This window comes from Nerophis ophidion, linkage group LG17 (genome assembly GCF_033978795.1).
Source record: "Nerophis ophidion isolate RoL-2023_Sa linkage group LG17, RoL_Noph_v1.0, whole genome shotgun sequence".
NCBI classification, from domain to species: Eukaryota; Metazoa; Chordata; class Actinopteri; order Syngnathiformes; family Syngnathidae; genus Nerophis; species Nerophis ophidion.
In genome coordinates this window covers 52,730,669-52,750,362 of record NC_084627.1, presented here as the reverse complement: position 1 = coordinate 52,750,362, position 19,694 = coordinate 52,730,669, and the positions used below count along the sequence as shown (strand labels likewise).

Below are 19,694 nucleotides of genomic sequence, written 5' to 3'. Positions count from 1 at the left end.
TAATAATTATACACTAAAATGGAATTTAATAATAGACTAAACATGTATTTAATATTTTCACACTAAACTTGTATTCAATATTCATACACTAAACATGTATTTAATATTCATACACTAAACATGTAGTTATTATTCATACACTAAACATGTATTTAATATTAATACACTAAACATGTATTTAATATTTATACAATAAACATGTAGTTATTATTCATACACTAAACATGTATTTAATATTAATACACTAAACATGTATTTAATATTTATACACTAAACACGTATTTAATATTTATACACTAAACATGTATTTAATATTAATACAAAAACATGTATTTAATTTTAATAAACTAAATATAAATTTAATATTAATACAGTAAACATGTATTTAATATTCATACACTAAACATGTATTTAATATTCATACACTAAATATGTATTTAATATTCATACACTAAACATGTATTTAATATTAATACACTGAAAATGTATTTAATAATCATATACTAAACGTATATGTAATCATGTACTAATCATATATTTAATATTCATTTAGTAAACATGTATTTATTATCCTCTAAATAAGGCACACTTGGAAATAATGAATTTCTTTATGCGTGCAGTTGCGGCAGAAGTCCACAGGAGGGCGCACGTTCCCTCTTAATAAGTCCGGTCCTCTCCGTCTCTCTATCTCTCTTTTTCCTTTTTTTTGTTTCTTTTATTTTTTTTTACATAAGTTTGGTTTCTCATACACTTATATTTATACACTAAACATGTATTTAATATTAATACACTAAACATGTATTTAATATTTAGACACTAAACGTGTATTTAATATTAATACAAAAACATGTATTTAATTTTAATAAACTAAACATATATTTAATATTAATACACTAAACATGTATTAAATATTCATACACTAAACATTTATTTAATATTCATTCAATAAACATGTAGTTATTATTCTTACACTTAATATGTATTTAATATTAATACAAAAACATGTATTTAATTTTAATAAACTAATCATATATTTAATATTAATACACTAAACATGTAGTTAATATTTTTACACTAAACGTGTATTTAATATTCATACACTAAAAGTGTATTTAATATTAATACACTAAAAGTGTATTTAATATTAATACACTAAACATGTATTTAATATTTATACACTAAACATGTAGTTATTATTTATACACTAAACATGTATTTAATATTAATACACTAAACATGTATTTAATATTCATAAACTAAACATGTATTTAACATTTATACGCTAAACATGTATTTAATATTCATACACTAAACATGTAGTTATTATTTATACACTAAACATGTATTTAATATTCATAAACTAAACATGTATTTAACATTTATACACTAAACATGTATTTAATATTCATACACTAAACATGTAGTTATTATTTATACACTAAACATGTATTTAATATTCATAAACTAAACATGTATTTAACATTTATACACTAAACATGTATTTAATATTCCTACACTAAACATGTAGTTATTATTTATACACTAAACATGTATTTAATATTAATACACTAAACATGTATTTAATATTTATACACTAAACATGTATTTAATATTAATACACAGAATATGTATTTATTATATATCCACTAAACATGTTTTTAATATTCATAAACTGAACATGTATTTAATATTCATACACTAAACGTGTATTTAATATTCATACACTAAACATGTATTTAATATTAATACAAAACATGTATCTAAGTTTAATAAACTAAACATATATTTAATATTAATACACTAAACATGTATTAAATATTCATACACTAAACATTTATTTAATATTCATTCAATAAACATGTAGTTATTATTCTTACACTTAATATGTATTTAATATTAATACAAAAACATGTATTTAATTTTAATAAACTAATCATATAGTTAATATTAATACACTAAAAATTTAGTTAATATGTTTACACTAAACGTGTATTTAATATTTATACACTAAAAGTGTATTTAATATTAATACACTAAACATGTATTTAATATTTATACACTAAACATGTAGTTATTATTTATACACTAAACATGTATTTAATATTAATACACTAAACATGTATTTAATATTCATAAACTAAACATGTATTTAACATTTATACGCTAAACATGTATTTAATATTCATACACTAAACATGTAGTTATTATTTATACACTAAACATGTATTTAATATTCATAAACTAAACATGTATTTAACATTTATACACTAAACATGTATTTAATATTCATACACTAAACATGTAGTTATTATTTATACACTAAACATGTATTTAATATTCATAAACTAAACATGTATTTAACATTTATACACTAAACATGTATTTAATATTCCTACACTAAACATGTAGTTATTATTTATACACTAAACATGTATTTAATATTAATACACTAAACATGTATTTAATATTTATACACTAAACATGTATTTAATATTAATACACAGAATATGTATTTATTATATATCCACTAAACATGTTTTTAATATTCATAAACTGAACATGTATTTAATATTCATACACTAAACGTGTATTTAATATTCATACACTAAACATGTATTTAATATTAATACAAAACATGTATCTAAGTTTAATAAACTAAACATATATTTAATATTAATACACTAAACATGTATTAAATATTCATACACTAAACATTTATTTAATATTCATTCAATAAACATGTAGTTATTATTCTTACACTTAATATGTATTTAATATTAATACAAAAACATGTATTTAATTTTAATAAACTAATCATATAGTTAATATTAATACACTAAAAATTTAGTTAATTTGTTTACACTAAACGTGTATTTAATATTTATACACTAAAAGTGTATTTAATATTAATACACTAAACATGTATTTAATATTAATACACTAAACATGTATTTAATATTTATACAGTAAACATGTATTGAATATTCATACACTAAACATGTATTTAATATTCATACACTAAACATGTATTTAATATTTATACACTAAACATGTATTTAATATTAATACAAAAACATGTATTTAATTTTAATAAACTAAACATATATTTAATATTATTACACTAAACATGTATTTAATATTTATACACTGAACATGTATTTAATAGTTATTAACTAATCATGTATTTAATATTAATACACTAATCATGTATTTAATATTCATACACTAAATATGTATTTAATATTCATACACTTAACATGTATTTAATATTTATTCACGAAACATGTATTTAATATTTATACACTAAACATGTATTTAATATTCATACATTAAAAATGTATTTAATATTCATACACTAAACATGTATTTAATATTCATACATTAAACATGTATTTAATATTCATACACTAAACATGTATTTAATATTAATACAAAAACATGTATTTAATTTTAATAAACTAAATATAAATTTAATATTAATACACTAAACATGTATTTAATATTAATACACTAAACATGTATTTAATATTCATACATTAAACATGTATTTAATATTCATACACTAAACATGTATTTAATATTCGTACACGAAACATGTATTTAATATTTAAACACTAAACATGTATTTAATATTCATACACTAAATATGTATTTAATATTTATACACTTAACATGTATTTAATATTTATACACTAAAATGTATTTAATATTCATACAACAAAAATGTATTTAATATTCATACACTAAACATGTATTTAATATTCATACACTAAACATGTATTTAATATTTATACACTAAACATGTATTTAATATTCGTACACAAAACATGTATTTAATATTTATACACTAAACATGTATTTAATATTCATACATTAAACATGTATTTAATATACATACACTAAACATGTATTTAATATTCATACACTAAACATGTATTCAATATTCATACACTAAACATGTATTTAATATTCATACACTAAACATGTATTTAATATGTATACACTAAATATGTATTTAATATTCATACATTAAACATGTTTTTAATATTAATACACTGAACATGTATTTAATAATCATATACTAAACGTATATGTAATCATGTACTAATCATATATTTAATATTCATTTAGTAAACATGTATTTATTATCCTCTAAATAAGGCACACTTGGAAATAATGAATTTCTTTATGCGTGCAGTTGCGGCAGAAGTCCACAGGAGGGCGCACGTTCCCTCTTAATAAGTCCGGTCCTTTCCGTCTCTCTATCTCTGTTTTTCCTTTTTTTTTGTTTCTTTTATTTTTTTACATAAGTTTGGTTTCTCATACACTTATATTTATACACTAAACATGTATTTAATATTAATACACTAAACATGTATTTAATATTTATACACTAAACATGTATTTAATATTAGTACAAAAACATGTATTTAATTTTGATAAACTAAACATATATTTAATATTAATACACTAAACATGTATTTAATATTAATACAAAAACATGTATTTAATTTTAATAAACTAAACATATATTTAATATTAATACACTAAACATGTATTAAATATTCATACACTAAACATTTATTCAATATTCGTTCAATAAACACGTAGTTATTATTCTTACACTTAATATGTATTTAATATTAATACAAAAACATGTATTTAATTTTAATAAACTAATCATATATTTAATATTAATACACTAAACATGTATTTCATATTCATACACTAAACATGTATTTAATATTAATACACTAAACATGTATTTAATATTAATACAATAAACATGTATTTAATATTCATACACTAAACATGTATTTATTATTCATACACTAAACATGTATTTAATATTAATACACTAAACATGTATTTAATATTTATACACTAAACATGTATTTAATATTCATAAACTAAACATGTATTTAACATTTATACACTAAACATGTATTTAATATTCATACACTAAACATGTAGTTATTATTTATACACTAAACATGTATTTAATATTCATAAAATAAACATGTATTTAACATTCATACCTCCAAAGACATGCACCTGGGGATAGGTTGATTGGCAACACTAAAATTGGCCCTAGTGTGTGAATGTGAGTGTGAATGTTGTCTGTCTATCTGTGTTGGCCCTGCGATGAGGTGGCGACTTGTCCAGGGTGTACCCCGCCTTCCGCCCGATTGTAGCTGAGATAGGCGCCAGCGCCCCCCGCGACCCCGAAAGGGAATAAGCGGTAGAAAATGGATGGATGGATGGATGGACACTAAACATGTATTTAATATTCATACACTAAACATGTAGTTATTATTTATACACTAAACATGTATTTAATATTAATACACTAAACATGTATTTAATACTTATACACTAAACATGTAATCAATATTAATACACTAAATATGTATTTATTATATATCCACTAAACATGTATTTAATATTCATAAACTAAACATGTATTTAATATTCAAACACTAAACATGTATTTAATATTAATACAAAAACATGTATTTAATTTTAATCAACTAAACATATATTTAATAGTATTACACTAAACATGTATTTAATATTTATACACTGAACATGTATTTAATAGTTATACACTAATCATGTATTTAATATTCATACACTAAATATGTATTTAATATTCATACACTTAACATGTATTTAATATTTATTTACGAAACATGTATTTAATATTTATACACTAAACATGTATTTAGTATTCATACACTAAAAATGTATTTAATATTCATACACTAAACATGTTTTTAATATTCTTACATTAAACAAGTATTTAATATTTATACACTAAACATGTATTTAATATTCGTACACGAAACATGTATTTAATATTTATACACTAAACATGTATTTAATATTCATACATTAAACATGTATTTAATATTCATACACTAAAAATGTATTTAATATTTATACAAAAACATGTATTTAATTTTAATAAACTAAACGTATATTTAATATTAATACACTAAACATGTATTTAATATTTATACACTAAACATGTATTTAATATTCATACACTAAACATGTAGTTATTATTAATACACTAAACATGTATTTATTATTAATACAGTAAACAAGTATTTAATATTAATACACTAAACATGTATTTAATATTAATACAAAAACATGTATTTAATTTTAATAAACTAAATATATATTTAATATTAATACACTAAACATGTATTTAATATTCATAAACTAAACATGTATTTAACATTTATACACTAAACATGTATTTAATATTGATACACTAAACATGTATTTAATTTTTAATAAACTAAACATATATTTAATATTAATACACTAAACATGTATTTGATATTAATACAAAAACATGTATTTAATTTTAATAAACTAAACATATATTTAATATTAATACACTAAACATGTATTTAATATTCATACACTAAACATGTAGTAATTATTCATACACTAAACATGTATTTAATATTAATACAGTAAACATGTATTAAATATTTATACACTAAACATGTATTTAATATTCATTCAATAAACATGTAGTTATTATTCTTACACTTAATATGTATTTAATATTAATACAAAAACATGTATTTAATTTTAATAAACAAAATATATATTTAATATTAATACACTAAACATGTATTTAATGTTTTTACACTAAATGTGTATTTAATATTCATACACTAAAAGTGTATTTAATATTCATACACTAAACATGTGTTTAATATTAATACACTAAACATGTAGTTATTATTCATACACTAAACATGTATTTAATATTTATACACTAAACATGTATTTAATATTAATACACTAAATATGTATTTATTATTAATCCACTAAACATGTATTTAATATTCATAAACTAAATGTATATTTAATATTAATACACTAAACATGTATTTAATATTAATACACTAAACATGTATTTAATATTTTTACACTAAACATGTATTTAATATTCTTACACTAAACATGTATTTAATATTCATACACTAAACATGTATTTAATATTAATACAAAAACATGTATTTAATTGTAATAAACTAAACATATATTTAATATTATTACACTAAACATGTATTTAATATTTATAAACTGAACATGTATTTAATATTCATACAATAAACATTTAGTTATTATTTATACACTTAACATGTATTTAATATTAATACACTAAACATGTATTTAATATTAATACACTAAACATGTATTTAATATTAATACACTAAATATGTATTTAATATTATACACTAATCATGTATTTAATATTAATACACTAATCATGTAATTAATATTCATACACTAAATATGTATTTAATATTTATACACTTAACATGTATTTAATATTTATACACTAAATATGTATTTAATATTCATACATTAAAAATGTATTTAATATTCATACACTAAACATGTATTTAATATTTATACATTGAACATGTATTTAATATTTATACACTAATCATGTATTTAATATTCATACATTAAAATGTATTTAATATTCATACACTAAACATGTATTTAATATTCGTACACGGAACATGTACTTAATATTTATACACTAAACTTGTATTTAATATTCATACATTCAACATGTATTTAATATTCATACACTAAACATGTATTTAATATTTATACACTAAACATGTATTTAATATTCATACACTAAACATGTATTTAATATTTATACACTAAACATGTATTTAATATTTATACACTAAATATGTATTTAATATTCATACACTAAACATGTATTTAATATTAATACACTGAACATGTATTTAATAATCATATACTAAACGTATATGTAATCATATACTAATCATATATTTAATATTCATTTAGTAAACATGTATTTATTATCCTCTAAATAAGGCACACTTGGAAATAATGAATTTCTTTATGCGTGCAGTTGCGGCAGAAGTCCACAGGAGGGCGCACGTTCCCTCTTAATAAGTCCGGTCCTCTCCGTCTCTCTATTTCTCTTTTTCCTTTTTTTTTGTTTCTTTTATTTTTTTTTACATAAGTTTGGTTTCTCATACACTTATATTTATACACTAAACATGTATTTAATATTAATACACTAAACATGTATTTAATATTTATACACTAAACATGTATTTAATATTAGTACAAAAACATGTATTTAATTTTAATAAACTAAACATATATTTAATATTAATACACTAAACATGTATTTAATATCAATACAAAAACATGTATTTAATTTTAATAAACTAAACATACATTTAATATTAATACACTAAACATGTATTAAATATTTATACACTAAACATGTATTTAATATTTATACACTAAACATGTATTTAATATTAATACAAAAACATGTATTTAATTTTAATAAACTAAACATATATTTAATATTATTACACTAAACATGTATTTAATATTTATACACTGAACATGTATTTAATATTCATACACTAAACATTTAGTTATTATTTTTACACTAAACATGTATTTAATATTAATACACCAAACATGTATTTAATATTAATACACTAAACATGTATTTAATATTTATACACTAATCATGTATTTAATATTAATATACTAATCATGTATTTAATATTCATACACTAAATATGTATTTAATATTTATACACTTAACATGTATTTAATATAGATACACTAAATATGTATTTAATATTCATACATTAAAAATGTATTTAATATTCATACACTAAACATGTATTTAATATTCATACATTAAACATGTATTTAATATTTATACACTAAACATGTATTTAATATTAATACACTAAACATGTATTTAATATTAATACACTAAACATGTATTTAATATTAATACACTAAACATGTATTTAATATTTATACACTAAACATGTGTTTAATATTCATACACTAAACATGTATTTAATATTAATACACTAAACATGTATTTAATATTTATACATTAAACATGTATTTAATATTCATAAACTAAACATGTATTTAACATTCATACACTAAACATGTATTTAATATTCATACACTAAACATGTAGTTATTATTTATACACTAAACATGTATTTGATATTCATAAACTAAACATGTATTTAATATTCATACACTAAACATGTATTTAATATTAATACACTAAACATGTATTTAATATTCATACATTAAACATGTATTTAATATTCATAAACTAAACATGTATTTAACATTCATACACTAAACATGTATTTAATATTCATACACTAAACATGTATTTATTATATATCCACTAAACATGTATTCAATATTCATAAACCAAACATGTATTTAATATTCATACACTAAACGTGTATTTAATATTCATACACTTAAAATGTATTTAATATTAATACAAAACATGTATTTAAGTTTAATAAACTAAACATATATTTAATATTAATACACTAAACATATATTTAATATTCATACACTAAACATGCATTTAATATTATACACTAAACATGTATTTAATATTAATACAAAAACATGTATTTAATTTTAATAAACTAAACATATATTTAATAGTATTACACTAAACATGTATTTAATATTTATACACTGAACATGTATTTAATAGTTATACACTAATCATGTATTTAATATTAATACACTAATCATGTATTTAATATTCATACACTAAATATGTATTTAATATTCATACACTTAACATGTATTTAATATTTATTCACGAAACATGTATTTAATATTCATACACTAAACATGTATTTAATATTCATACATTAAAAATGTATTCAATATTCATACACTAAACATGTATTTAATATTCATACATTAAACATGTATTTAATATTCATACACTAAACATGTATTTAATATTCGTACACGAAACATGTATTTAATATTTATACACTAAACATGTATTTAATATTCATACAATAAACATGTATTTAATATTCATACACTAAACATGTATTTAATATTTATACACTAAACATGTATTTAATATTCATACACTAAACATGTATTTAATATTTATACAAAAACATGTATTTAATTTTAATAAACTAAACGTATATTTAATATTAATACACTAAACATGTATTTAATATTTATACTCTAAACATGTATTTAATATTCATACACTTAACATGTAGTTATTATTAATACACTAAACATGTATTTATTATTAATACAGTAAACATGTATTTAATATTAATACAAAAACATGTATTTAATTTTAATAAACTAAATATATATTTAATATTAATACACTAAACATGTATTTAATATTCATAAACTAAACATGTATTTAACATTTATACACTAAACATGTATTTAATATTCATACACTAAAAATGTATTTAATTTTTAATAAACTAAACATATATTTAATATTAATACACTAAACATGTATTTAATATTTATACACTAAACATGTATTTAATATTCATACACTAAACATGTAGTTATTATTCATACACTAAACATGTATTTGATATTAATACAGTAAACATGTATTAAATATTTATACACTAAACATGTATTTAATATTCATACAATAAACATTTAGTTATTATTTATACACTAAACATGTATTTAATATTAATACACTAAACATGTATTTAATATTAATACACTAAACATGTATTTAATATTAATACACTAAATATGTATTTAATATTTATACACTAATCATGTATTTAATATTAATACACTAATCATGTATTTAATATTCATACACTAAATATGTATTTAATATTTATACACTTAACATGTATTTAATATTTATACACTAAATATGTATTTAATATTCATACATTAAAAATGTATTTAATATTCATACACTAAACATGTATTTAATATTTATACATTGAACATGTATTTAATATTCATACACTAAACATGTATTTAATATTCATACATTAAAATGTATTTAATATTCATACACTAAACATGTATTTAATATTCGTACACGGAACATGTATTTAATATTTATACACTAAACTTGTATTTAATATTCATACATTCAACATGTATTTAATATTCATACACTAAACATGTATTTAATATTTATACACTAAAAATGTATTTAATATTCATACACTAAACATGTATTTAATATTTACACACTAAACATGTATTTAATATTAATACACTAAATATGTATTTAATATTCATACACTAAACATGCATTTAATATTAATACACTGAACATGTATTTAATAATCATATACTAAACGTATATGTAATCATATACTAATCATATATTTAATATTCATTTAGTAAACATGTATTTATTATCCTCTAAATAAGGCACACTTGGAAATAATGAATTTCTTTATGCGTGCAGTTGCGGCAGAAGTCCACAGGAGGGCGCACGTTCCCTCTTAATAAGTCCGGTCCTCTCCGTCTCTCTATTTCTCTTTTTCCTTTTGTTTTGTTTCTTTTATTTTTTTTTACATAAGTTTGGTTTCTCATACACTTATATTTATACACTAAACATGTATTTAATATTAATACACTAAACATGTATTTAATATTTATACACTAAACATGTATTTAATATTAGTACAAAAACATGTATTTAATTTTAATAAACTAAACATATATTTAATATTAATTAACTAAAAATGTATTTAATATCAATACAAAAACATGTATTTAATTTTAATAAACTAAACATACATTTAATATTAATACACTAAACATGTATTAAATTTTTATACACTAAACATGTATTTAATATTTATACACTAAGCATGTATTTAATATTAATACAAAAACATGTATTTAATTTTAATAAACTAAACATATATTTAATATTATTACACTAAACATGTATTTAATATTTATACACTGAACATGTATTTAATATTCATACACTAAACATTTAGTTATTATTTTTACACTAAACATGTATTTAATATTAATACACCAAACATGTATTTAATATTAATACACTAAACATGTATTTAATATTTATACACTAATCATGTATTTAATATTAATATACTAATCATGTATTTAATATTCATACACTAAATATGTATTTAATATTCATACACTTAACATGTATTTAATATAGATACACTAAATATGTATTTAATATTCATACATTAAAAATGTATTTAATATTCATACACTAAACATGTATTTAATATTCATACATTAAACATGTATTTAATATTTATACACTAAACATGTATTTAATATTCATACACTAAACATGTATTTAATATTAATACACTAAACATGTATTTAATATTAATACAATAACATGTATTTAATATTTATACACTAAACATGTATTTAATATTCATACACTAAACATGTATTTAATATTAATACACTAAACATGTATTTAATATTTATACATTAAACATGTATTTAATATTCATAAACTAAACATGTATTTAACATTCATACACTAAACATGTATTTAATATTCATACACTAAACATGTAGTTATTATTTATACACTAAACATGTATTTGATATTCATAAACTAAACATGTATTTAATATTCATACACTAAACATGTATTTAATATTAATACACTAAACATGTATTTAATATTTATACATTAAACATGTATTTAATATTCATAAACTAAACATGTATTTAACATTCATACACTAAACATGTATTTAATATTCATACACTAAACATTGTCATGCCCGGCTCTGCCGGTTAGTGTTTGGGGCACTTTGGTCCTCCGACCCGCAGGTGGAGCTGTCGGTTGCTGCCGGTTAGTGTTTGGGGCACTTTGGTCCTCCGACCCGCAGGTGGAGCTGGTCTGTGAAGACGTGCAACATCTCAGAGGGCTGCTGATTGGGCGGCCTATAAAAGGCCTCCCATCAGCATGCTCTCGCTCTCATGCTCATGCTCTCTCTCTTTCTCTCTCTCGTCCCACAGGCACATTCGTTTGGTGACCGTATGGTCACGGCAACGACGGCCGGGATTAGCACCACACTAACACCCTTTTTGGACAACACTCATTTACTGATACATTCCTTGGTTAATTCACATTACTGATCACTGATACATGTTGTAAATAAAAGATCTGTTGGCTAAAATGTACAAATCGGTGTGGTCTCCCTTAATGTTACAGCCACTAACAAGCCAGTGGTTGTGACATATGGGGGCTCGTCCGGGATTTGGTAGTAACTTTAGGCTTTGGTAATTCCTTCTACTGGCTATGGCAGCGTAGGAAGGTGCGTAGAGCTCTTTGTATTGAGTATTCCTTCTACTGGCTTTTGGAGCGTAGGAAGGTGAGTAGAGCTGAGTTACTAATTGTGTACTGCTGATAGTCAGTTGGGGCCTGTTATCAGTTAGTTAATTGGGGGATCTGCTGATTTGTACTTTTGAGGCTTTGTTTGACCGTGCAAGTGTAGGTAGACACTGAATTGTTTGTTCCAGCCATCTTGGTTGAGTTTCATTGCAGTTTGTAGCATTGCATTCAGCCTCTTAGGAGCTGTCGCCTTTATCCCCATCTAGTACGGGTTCTAGGTTCCTGCTGTCACAGAGCCTGGGCGAGGGCACCGCCTTGGAGAAACGGCTGAATCGGCTTTGTCGGGATGGTACGTCTCCACAGGTATTGGTGAGTAAATGATCCTCGTCCTCGGGCTCTGTGTGAAAATAGATTAGTCTAGTGGGGGGAAAATGTTTAGGGGGATGCTCCGAGGTTAGTTTGCTGTGTTAACATAACTGTAATGTTTTAGAGACCTGGTTAGATTGGTTGGAGAGAGAGAGCCTAGCGTAATTAGAGCTAGTTTTTGGTTGGGTTGTTTTTTCAGTAGTTTCATTGTTGGTTTGGTACAGTAGCCAGATTGGTACTGACGGCCTGGGTTGAGCAGGATGGAGGCTTTTGTGGAAGCACCATCTGAGAAATTGTTGTTTGCCCTTAATAAGGAACAGTTGTTGCAATTGGCAGAAAAGTATGGCATGGAATTGTCATCAGCCATTAGAACTGGTAAGAAGGGACCCTTGCGTGACTCCATTCACGAATTTTTGTGTGAGCAGAGCATTTTGCCTTCGGGAAAAGGTGGTGACGCTCATGTGAAGGGTATGTCAGAGCCTATGCAGTCAGAGAGGGTAGGCATACTGACTTTTGAGCAACAAAGAGAGATGAAGGCACTTGAATTTGAGTGGGCGCAACAGGCTAAGGAGAAAGAACGTCTTTTTGAACTGGAAAAAATCAAATTAGAACGAGGATTGCAACAGCAAGCAGATATGGAGAGACTCAAATTTGAAAAAGAAATGGATTTGAAAAAAGGTGAAATGGACCTTACAGTACAGCTTGAGAAAATTAAAATTGAACAGGATCGTTTGAAACTAATGTCAGAAGGTAAGATTAGTGGAAATCTGTCCGGGTCAAGTATGGATAGCATGGTAAAGTATGTTCCAAAGTTTGACGAACGTGACCCAGACGTGTTTTTCTCACTGTTTGAACAGATGGCCTCTGACAAAAAGTGGAGTGAAGAGGATAGAACGGTGCTTTTGCAAACTGTACTAGTAGGACGCGCACGGGAGGCATACTTGGCATTAACACCTGTTGATAGGCACAAGTATGCTGAGGTGAAAAAAGCGGTCTTGAAATGTTATGAACTGAATCCAGAAGCTTACAGACAACGTTTCAGAAACTGGCGTAAACGTGATAATCAGACCCATGCTGAAGTGGCAAGAGAGTTGAGTACTTATTTTAACCGGTGGCTCACTTCAGAGTCTGTCTCAACTTACGAAAATTTGCGTGATTTGTTGATTTTGGAGCAGTTTAAGAACATTGTACCAGATCGAATTGCAACCTACATTAATGAGCAAAAGGCAAAGTCAGTGGAGGAGGCAGCCTCGCTTGCTGATACCTTTGTGTTGACTCATAAACGTAAGCCTTACAGCTTTCCTCCACGGTATAATAGCCACCAACGTTATGATCCTGCTCGTTCTCCTCCACAACGTTCTCCTCCTCGTTATGGTCGTAGTTCAAATCGATCCAATTATGGCAATTCCAGTAATGTTCCTAAATTTGATAATGGAAGTAGCAAATCTCGCCCAAGCCCGACGAATAAATGTCATTACTGTTTGCAGGAGGGACATTGGAAAAAGGACTGCCCGCTGTTGAAAGGCCGTAAATCTAATGCCAAGGTAGCTGGGTGTGTTTCTGTTGTGCATCCAGTTGATTTTGGCGTCTCTGATTTAACACCGTTACCTCGTTTGGAAGTTCATTGTGAGCAAGTGATTGAAGATGGTGCATCTGTGTCAGACGAGCAGACGAAATCAGTAGAGTCAGCTGGGTCTGATTTCGCTCCATTCATTAGTGATGGCTGGGTGTCATTGGTTGGAGAGACACAAAAAGTTCCAGTTAAAATCTTAAGAGACACTGGGGCATCTGAGAGTTTCATTTCTGGAGCAGTTTTGCCATTTTCCACAGCATCTGACACTGGGAAATGTGTTTTGATTAGAGGAATAGGCATGCAGTCATTTTCTGTACCGTTGCACAAAATTCACTTGTGTTCAGGATTTGTGAATGGGGAGGTGACTATTGCTGTGAGACCGTCTCTGCCTATGCAGGATATCAATGTAATTCTGGGGAACAATTTGGGTGGGTGTTTAGTTTCTCCACCTCCAGTTGTTACACCTGTACCGCTATCTGTAGAGGAGCCAGACGCGTGTTGTCAAGAATTCCCAGAAGTGTTTACTGCTTGTGCTGTGACTAGGGCAATGTCTCACACGCAGGCGCAATCGTCGGATGTGTCCAAATCTGTGCCTTTTTTTGTTCCTGAGCTGCCCGAACCTCTGTCATGTCAAGATTTAATTGAGGCACAAAAGAATGATCAGAGCTTTGAGAAATATTTTGCCTTAGCTTCTACTGATCCAACGATGGGTTACTTCATTCAGAATGGCGTTTTGCTGCATACGTGGTTGCCAGGTGTTGATCCTGAAGTGGCAGGTCAGGTGATTCAAGTGATGGTACCTGACAAATACCGTGATTTGATTTTGAGAACAGCCCATGGAGCAGAGTCTGGGCATTTTGGAGTTAAGAAAACCTACCGACGTCTTTTGGAACATTTTTACTGGCCACGGATGAAACGCCATGTATCTAGATTTGTCAAAGCATGTCATGTTTGCCAGGTTGCGAAACAGAGTACTCCCATTAAACCTGCACCACTTCAACCTATTCCGTCTGTTGGCACACCATTTGAGCATCTCATTATTGATTGTGTAGGTCCACTACCCCCTTCGAAATATGGTTGTGTGTACCTCTTTACCATCATGTGCCAGGCCACTCGGTATCCAGCAGCGTATGCCTTGAGAACAATTACCACAAGGTCAATATTGAAATGTTTGTCTAAATTCATTTCTGTCTTTGGCATTCCGAAGGTAATTCAGAGCGACAGAGGGTCTAACTTTACCTCCAGAACATTTGCTGCAGCGTTGAAGTCGATGCAGGTGAAGCACAATTTGAGCAGCGCGTATCACGCACAGAGTCAGGGGGCATTGGAGCGCTGGCATGCCACGTTGAAGTCTCTCTTGCGCGCTTACTGTGTTGAGATGCGGAGAGATTGGGAGGAGGCGTTGCCATGGCTCTTGTTGTCTGCGCGTGGTGTAGTTCAAGAAAGCACTGGTTTTAGTCCAAATGACCTAGTCTTTGGCCACAAAGTCCGGACCTCACTGTCTGTTTTAAATGCCAATCTGGATCTGCAGAACACTCCCGTCAGTTTCACTGAGTATGTAGATGGTTTTCGTCGTAGGCTGTTGCTTGCATGGAAAGAGGCAACCGAGCATTTGACTAAAGCTCAGGTGAAAATAAAGCTGCGTTATGACCGTAAAGCGAAGATCAGAGTTTTCAATCCAGGTGATCAAGTTTTAGCTTTGCTGCCCATTCCGGGGTCACCATTTACAGCAAAATACTCTGGTCCATTTACGGTTATGAGCCAAGTGTCAGATCTCAATTATTTACTATCAACTCCTGATCGTAAACGATCACAGCAACTGTGTCATGTGAATTTACTCAAGCCTTACCACTCTGCAGGTTCCGACAAGGCGGGTGGGATTGCTGCGAGTCCAGTGGGTCTAGCCGTTGGGGTTGGGGAACCGCTCAACTGGCCGGAGGTGGCAGCTTGGGATGAAGTGCGCGCACCTGATGATTCAGTGTTACACGGGCGCTTAGATAATACTCAGCAGTTAAAGGAGCTAGATAGTCTCCTCGGTCATTTAAGTGAGGTACAGCGTAAACAGTTGTCGGATTTGATTTTTGAGTTTTTGCCTTTGTTTTCCGACAGGTGGGAGCAGGTGCGGTCCTCCTGCAGGCTGATGATGATGGAGTAGCCAGACCGGTTTGCTATTTTTCAAAAAAATTCAACAAATACCAATTTAATTATTCAGTGATTGAAAAGGAAGCATTAGCATTGATTTGGGCATTGCAACACTTTGAAGTCTATGTGGGAGGGGGTCTCCATCCAATTGTGGTCTACTCAGATCACAACCCTCTCACTTTTCTACAGTCTTTCAAAGGGTCCACCAACCAGCGCCTGTTGCGCTGGGCACTGTTTCTGCAGCCATTCCACCTGTTGATCCGCCATATTCGCGGGGTGGAAAATGTAATGGCTGATGCGCTCTCTCGGGCTCTGGACCAGGAGGTCTAATCATCTCCACTCACTCCTAACCTGCGGTTTTTCTCTGTTTCCCTTAAAGGTCGCTGTCCGGGTACCAGGATTTGCTGGGTGCAGGGAAGGTCGGAGGGTAAGGAGGGTGTTTGGGATGGTTTGGGTTCTGGTTGGTCTGGGGTGGAGGGGAGGTGCGTCATTGGGACTAGAATATAGCTACTGGGGCTACTGTAGGTTTTGGTTTTCTATTTTTTGATGGTGCTTCAGAGACCCAGTTAACACGGGTCTCTGTTTTTAAGGGGGGGGATGTCATGCCCGGCTCTGCCGGTTAGTGTTTGGGGCACTTTGGTCCTCCGACCCGCAGGTGGAGCTGTCGGTTGCTGCCGGTTAGTGTTTGGGGCACTTTGGTCCTCCGACCCGCAGGTGGAGCTGGTCTGTGAAGACGTGCAACATCTCAGAGGGCTGCTGATTGGGCGGCCTATAAAAGGCCTCCCATCAGCATGCTCTCGCTCTCATGCTCATGCTCTCTCTCTTTCTCTCTCTCGTCCCACAGGCACATTCGTTTGGTGACCGTATGGTCACGGCAACGACGGCCGGGATTAGCACCACACTAACACCCTTTTTGGACAACACTCATTTACTGATACATTCCTTGGTTAATTCACATTACTGATCACTGATACATGTTGTAAATAAAAGATCTGTTGGCTAAAATGTACAAATCGGTGTGGTCTCCCTTAATGTTACAGCCACTAACAAGCCAGTGGTTGTGACAACATGTATTTATTATATATCCACTAAACATGTATTCAATATTCATAAACTAAACATGTATTTAATATTCATACACTAAACGTGTATTTAATATTCATACACTTAAAATGTATTTAATATTAATACAAAACATGTATTTAAGTTTAATAAACTAAACATATATTTAATATTAATACACTAAACATATATTTAATATTCATACACTAAACATGTATTTAATATTCATACATTAAACATGTATTTAATATGTATACACTAAACATGTATTTAATATTCATACACTAAACATGTATTTAATATTCATACACTAAACATGTAGTTATTATTTATACACTAAACATGTATTTGATATTCATAAACTAAACATGTATTTAATATTCATACACTAAACATGTATTTAATATTAATACACTAAACATGTATTTAATATTTATACATTAAACATGTATTTAATATTCATAAACTAAACATGTATTTAACATTCATACACTAAACATGTATTTAATATTCATACACTAAACATGTATTTATTATATATCCACTAAACATGTATTCAATATTCATAAACTAAACATGTATTTAATATTCATACACTAAACGTGTATTTAATATTCATACACTTAAAATGTATTTAATATTAATACAAAACATGTATTTAAGTTTAATAAACTAAACATATATTTAATAGTATTACACTAAACATGTATTTAATATTTATACACTGAACATGTATTTAATAGTTATACACTAATCATGTATTTAATATTCATACACTAAACATGTATTTATTATATATCCACTAAACATGTATTCAATATTCATAAACTAAACATATATTTAATATTCATACACTAAACATGCATTTAATATTATACACTAAACATGTATTTAATATTAATACAAAAACATGTATTTAATTTTAATAAACTAAACATATATTTAATAGTATTACACTAAACATGTATTTAATATTTATACACTGAACATGTATTTAATAGTTATACACTAATCATGTATTTAATATTAATACACTAATCATGTATTTAATATTCATACACTAAATATGTATTTAATATTCATACACTTAACATGTATTTAATATTTATTCACGAAACATGTATTTAATATTCATACACTAAACATGTATTTAATATTCATACATTAAAAATGTATTCAATATTCATACACTAAACATGTATTTAACATTCATACATTAAACATGTATTTAATATTCATACACTAAACATGTATTTAATATTCGTACACGAAACATGTATTTAATATTTATACACTAAACATGTATTTAATATTCATACAATAAACATGTATTTAATATTC

The 19,694-nt window shown here is 26.5% G+C and overlaps 1 protein-coding gene across 3 annotated transcripts; it reads left to right on the top strand.

Moving 5' to 3' along the window:
- The first annotated feature begins 12,654 nt into the window (after nucleotides 1–12,654).
- LOC133536548 (uncharacterized) lies at nucleotides 12,655–18,327 on the top strand. 3 transcript variants are annotated; one of them, XR_009802483.1, is made up of 2 exons: nucleotides 12,655–18,005; nucleotides 18,136–18,327. XR_009802483.1 is itself a non-coding variant. In XM_061877176.1 (2 exons), exon 2 carries the CDS (start codon nucleotides 13,837–13,839, stop codon nucleotides 17,302–17,304), a length of 3,468 nt encoding a protein of 1,155 aa, XP_061733160.1. In that variant the 5' UTR covers nucleotides 12,705–12,764; nucleotides 12,895–13,836; the 3' UTR covers nucleotides 17,305–18,129. The 3 variants fall into 3 exon arrangements, 1 of the variants encoding a protein (XP_061733160.1); XR_009802484.1 differs by lacking the exon at nucleotides 18,136–18,327 and adding an exon at nucleotides 18,006–18,129 and having other exon boundaries at nucleotides 12,655–17,946; XM_061877176.1 differs by lacking the exon at nucleotides 18,136–18,327 and having other exon boundaries at nucleotides 12,705–12,764; nucleotides 12,895–18,129.
- Nucleotides 18,328–19,694: the final 1,367 nt, after the last annotated feature.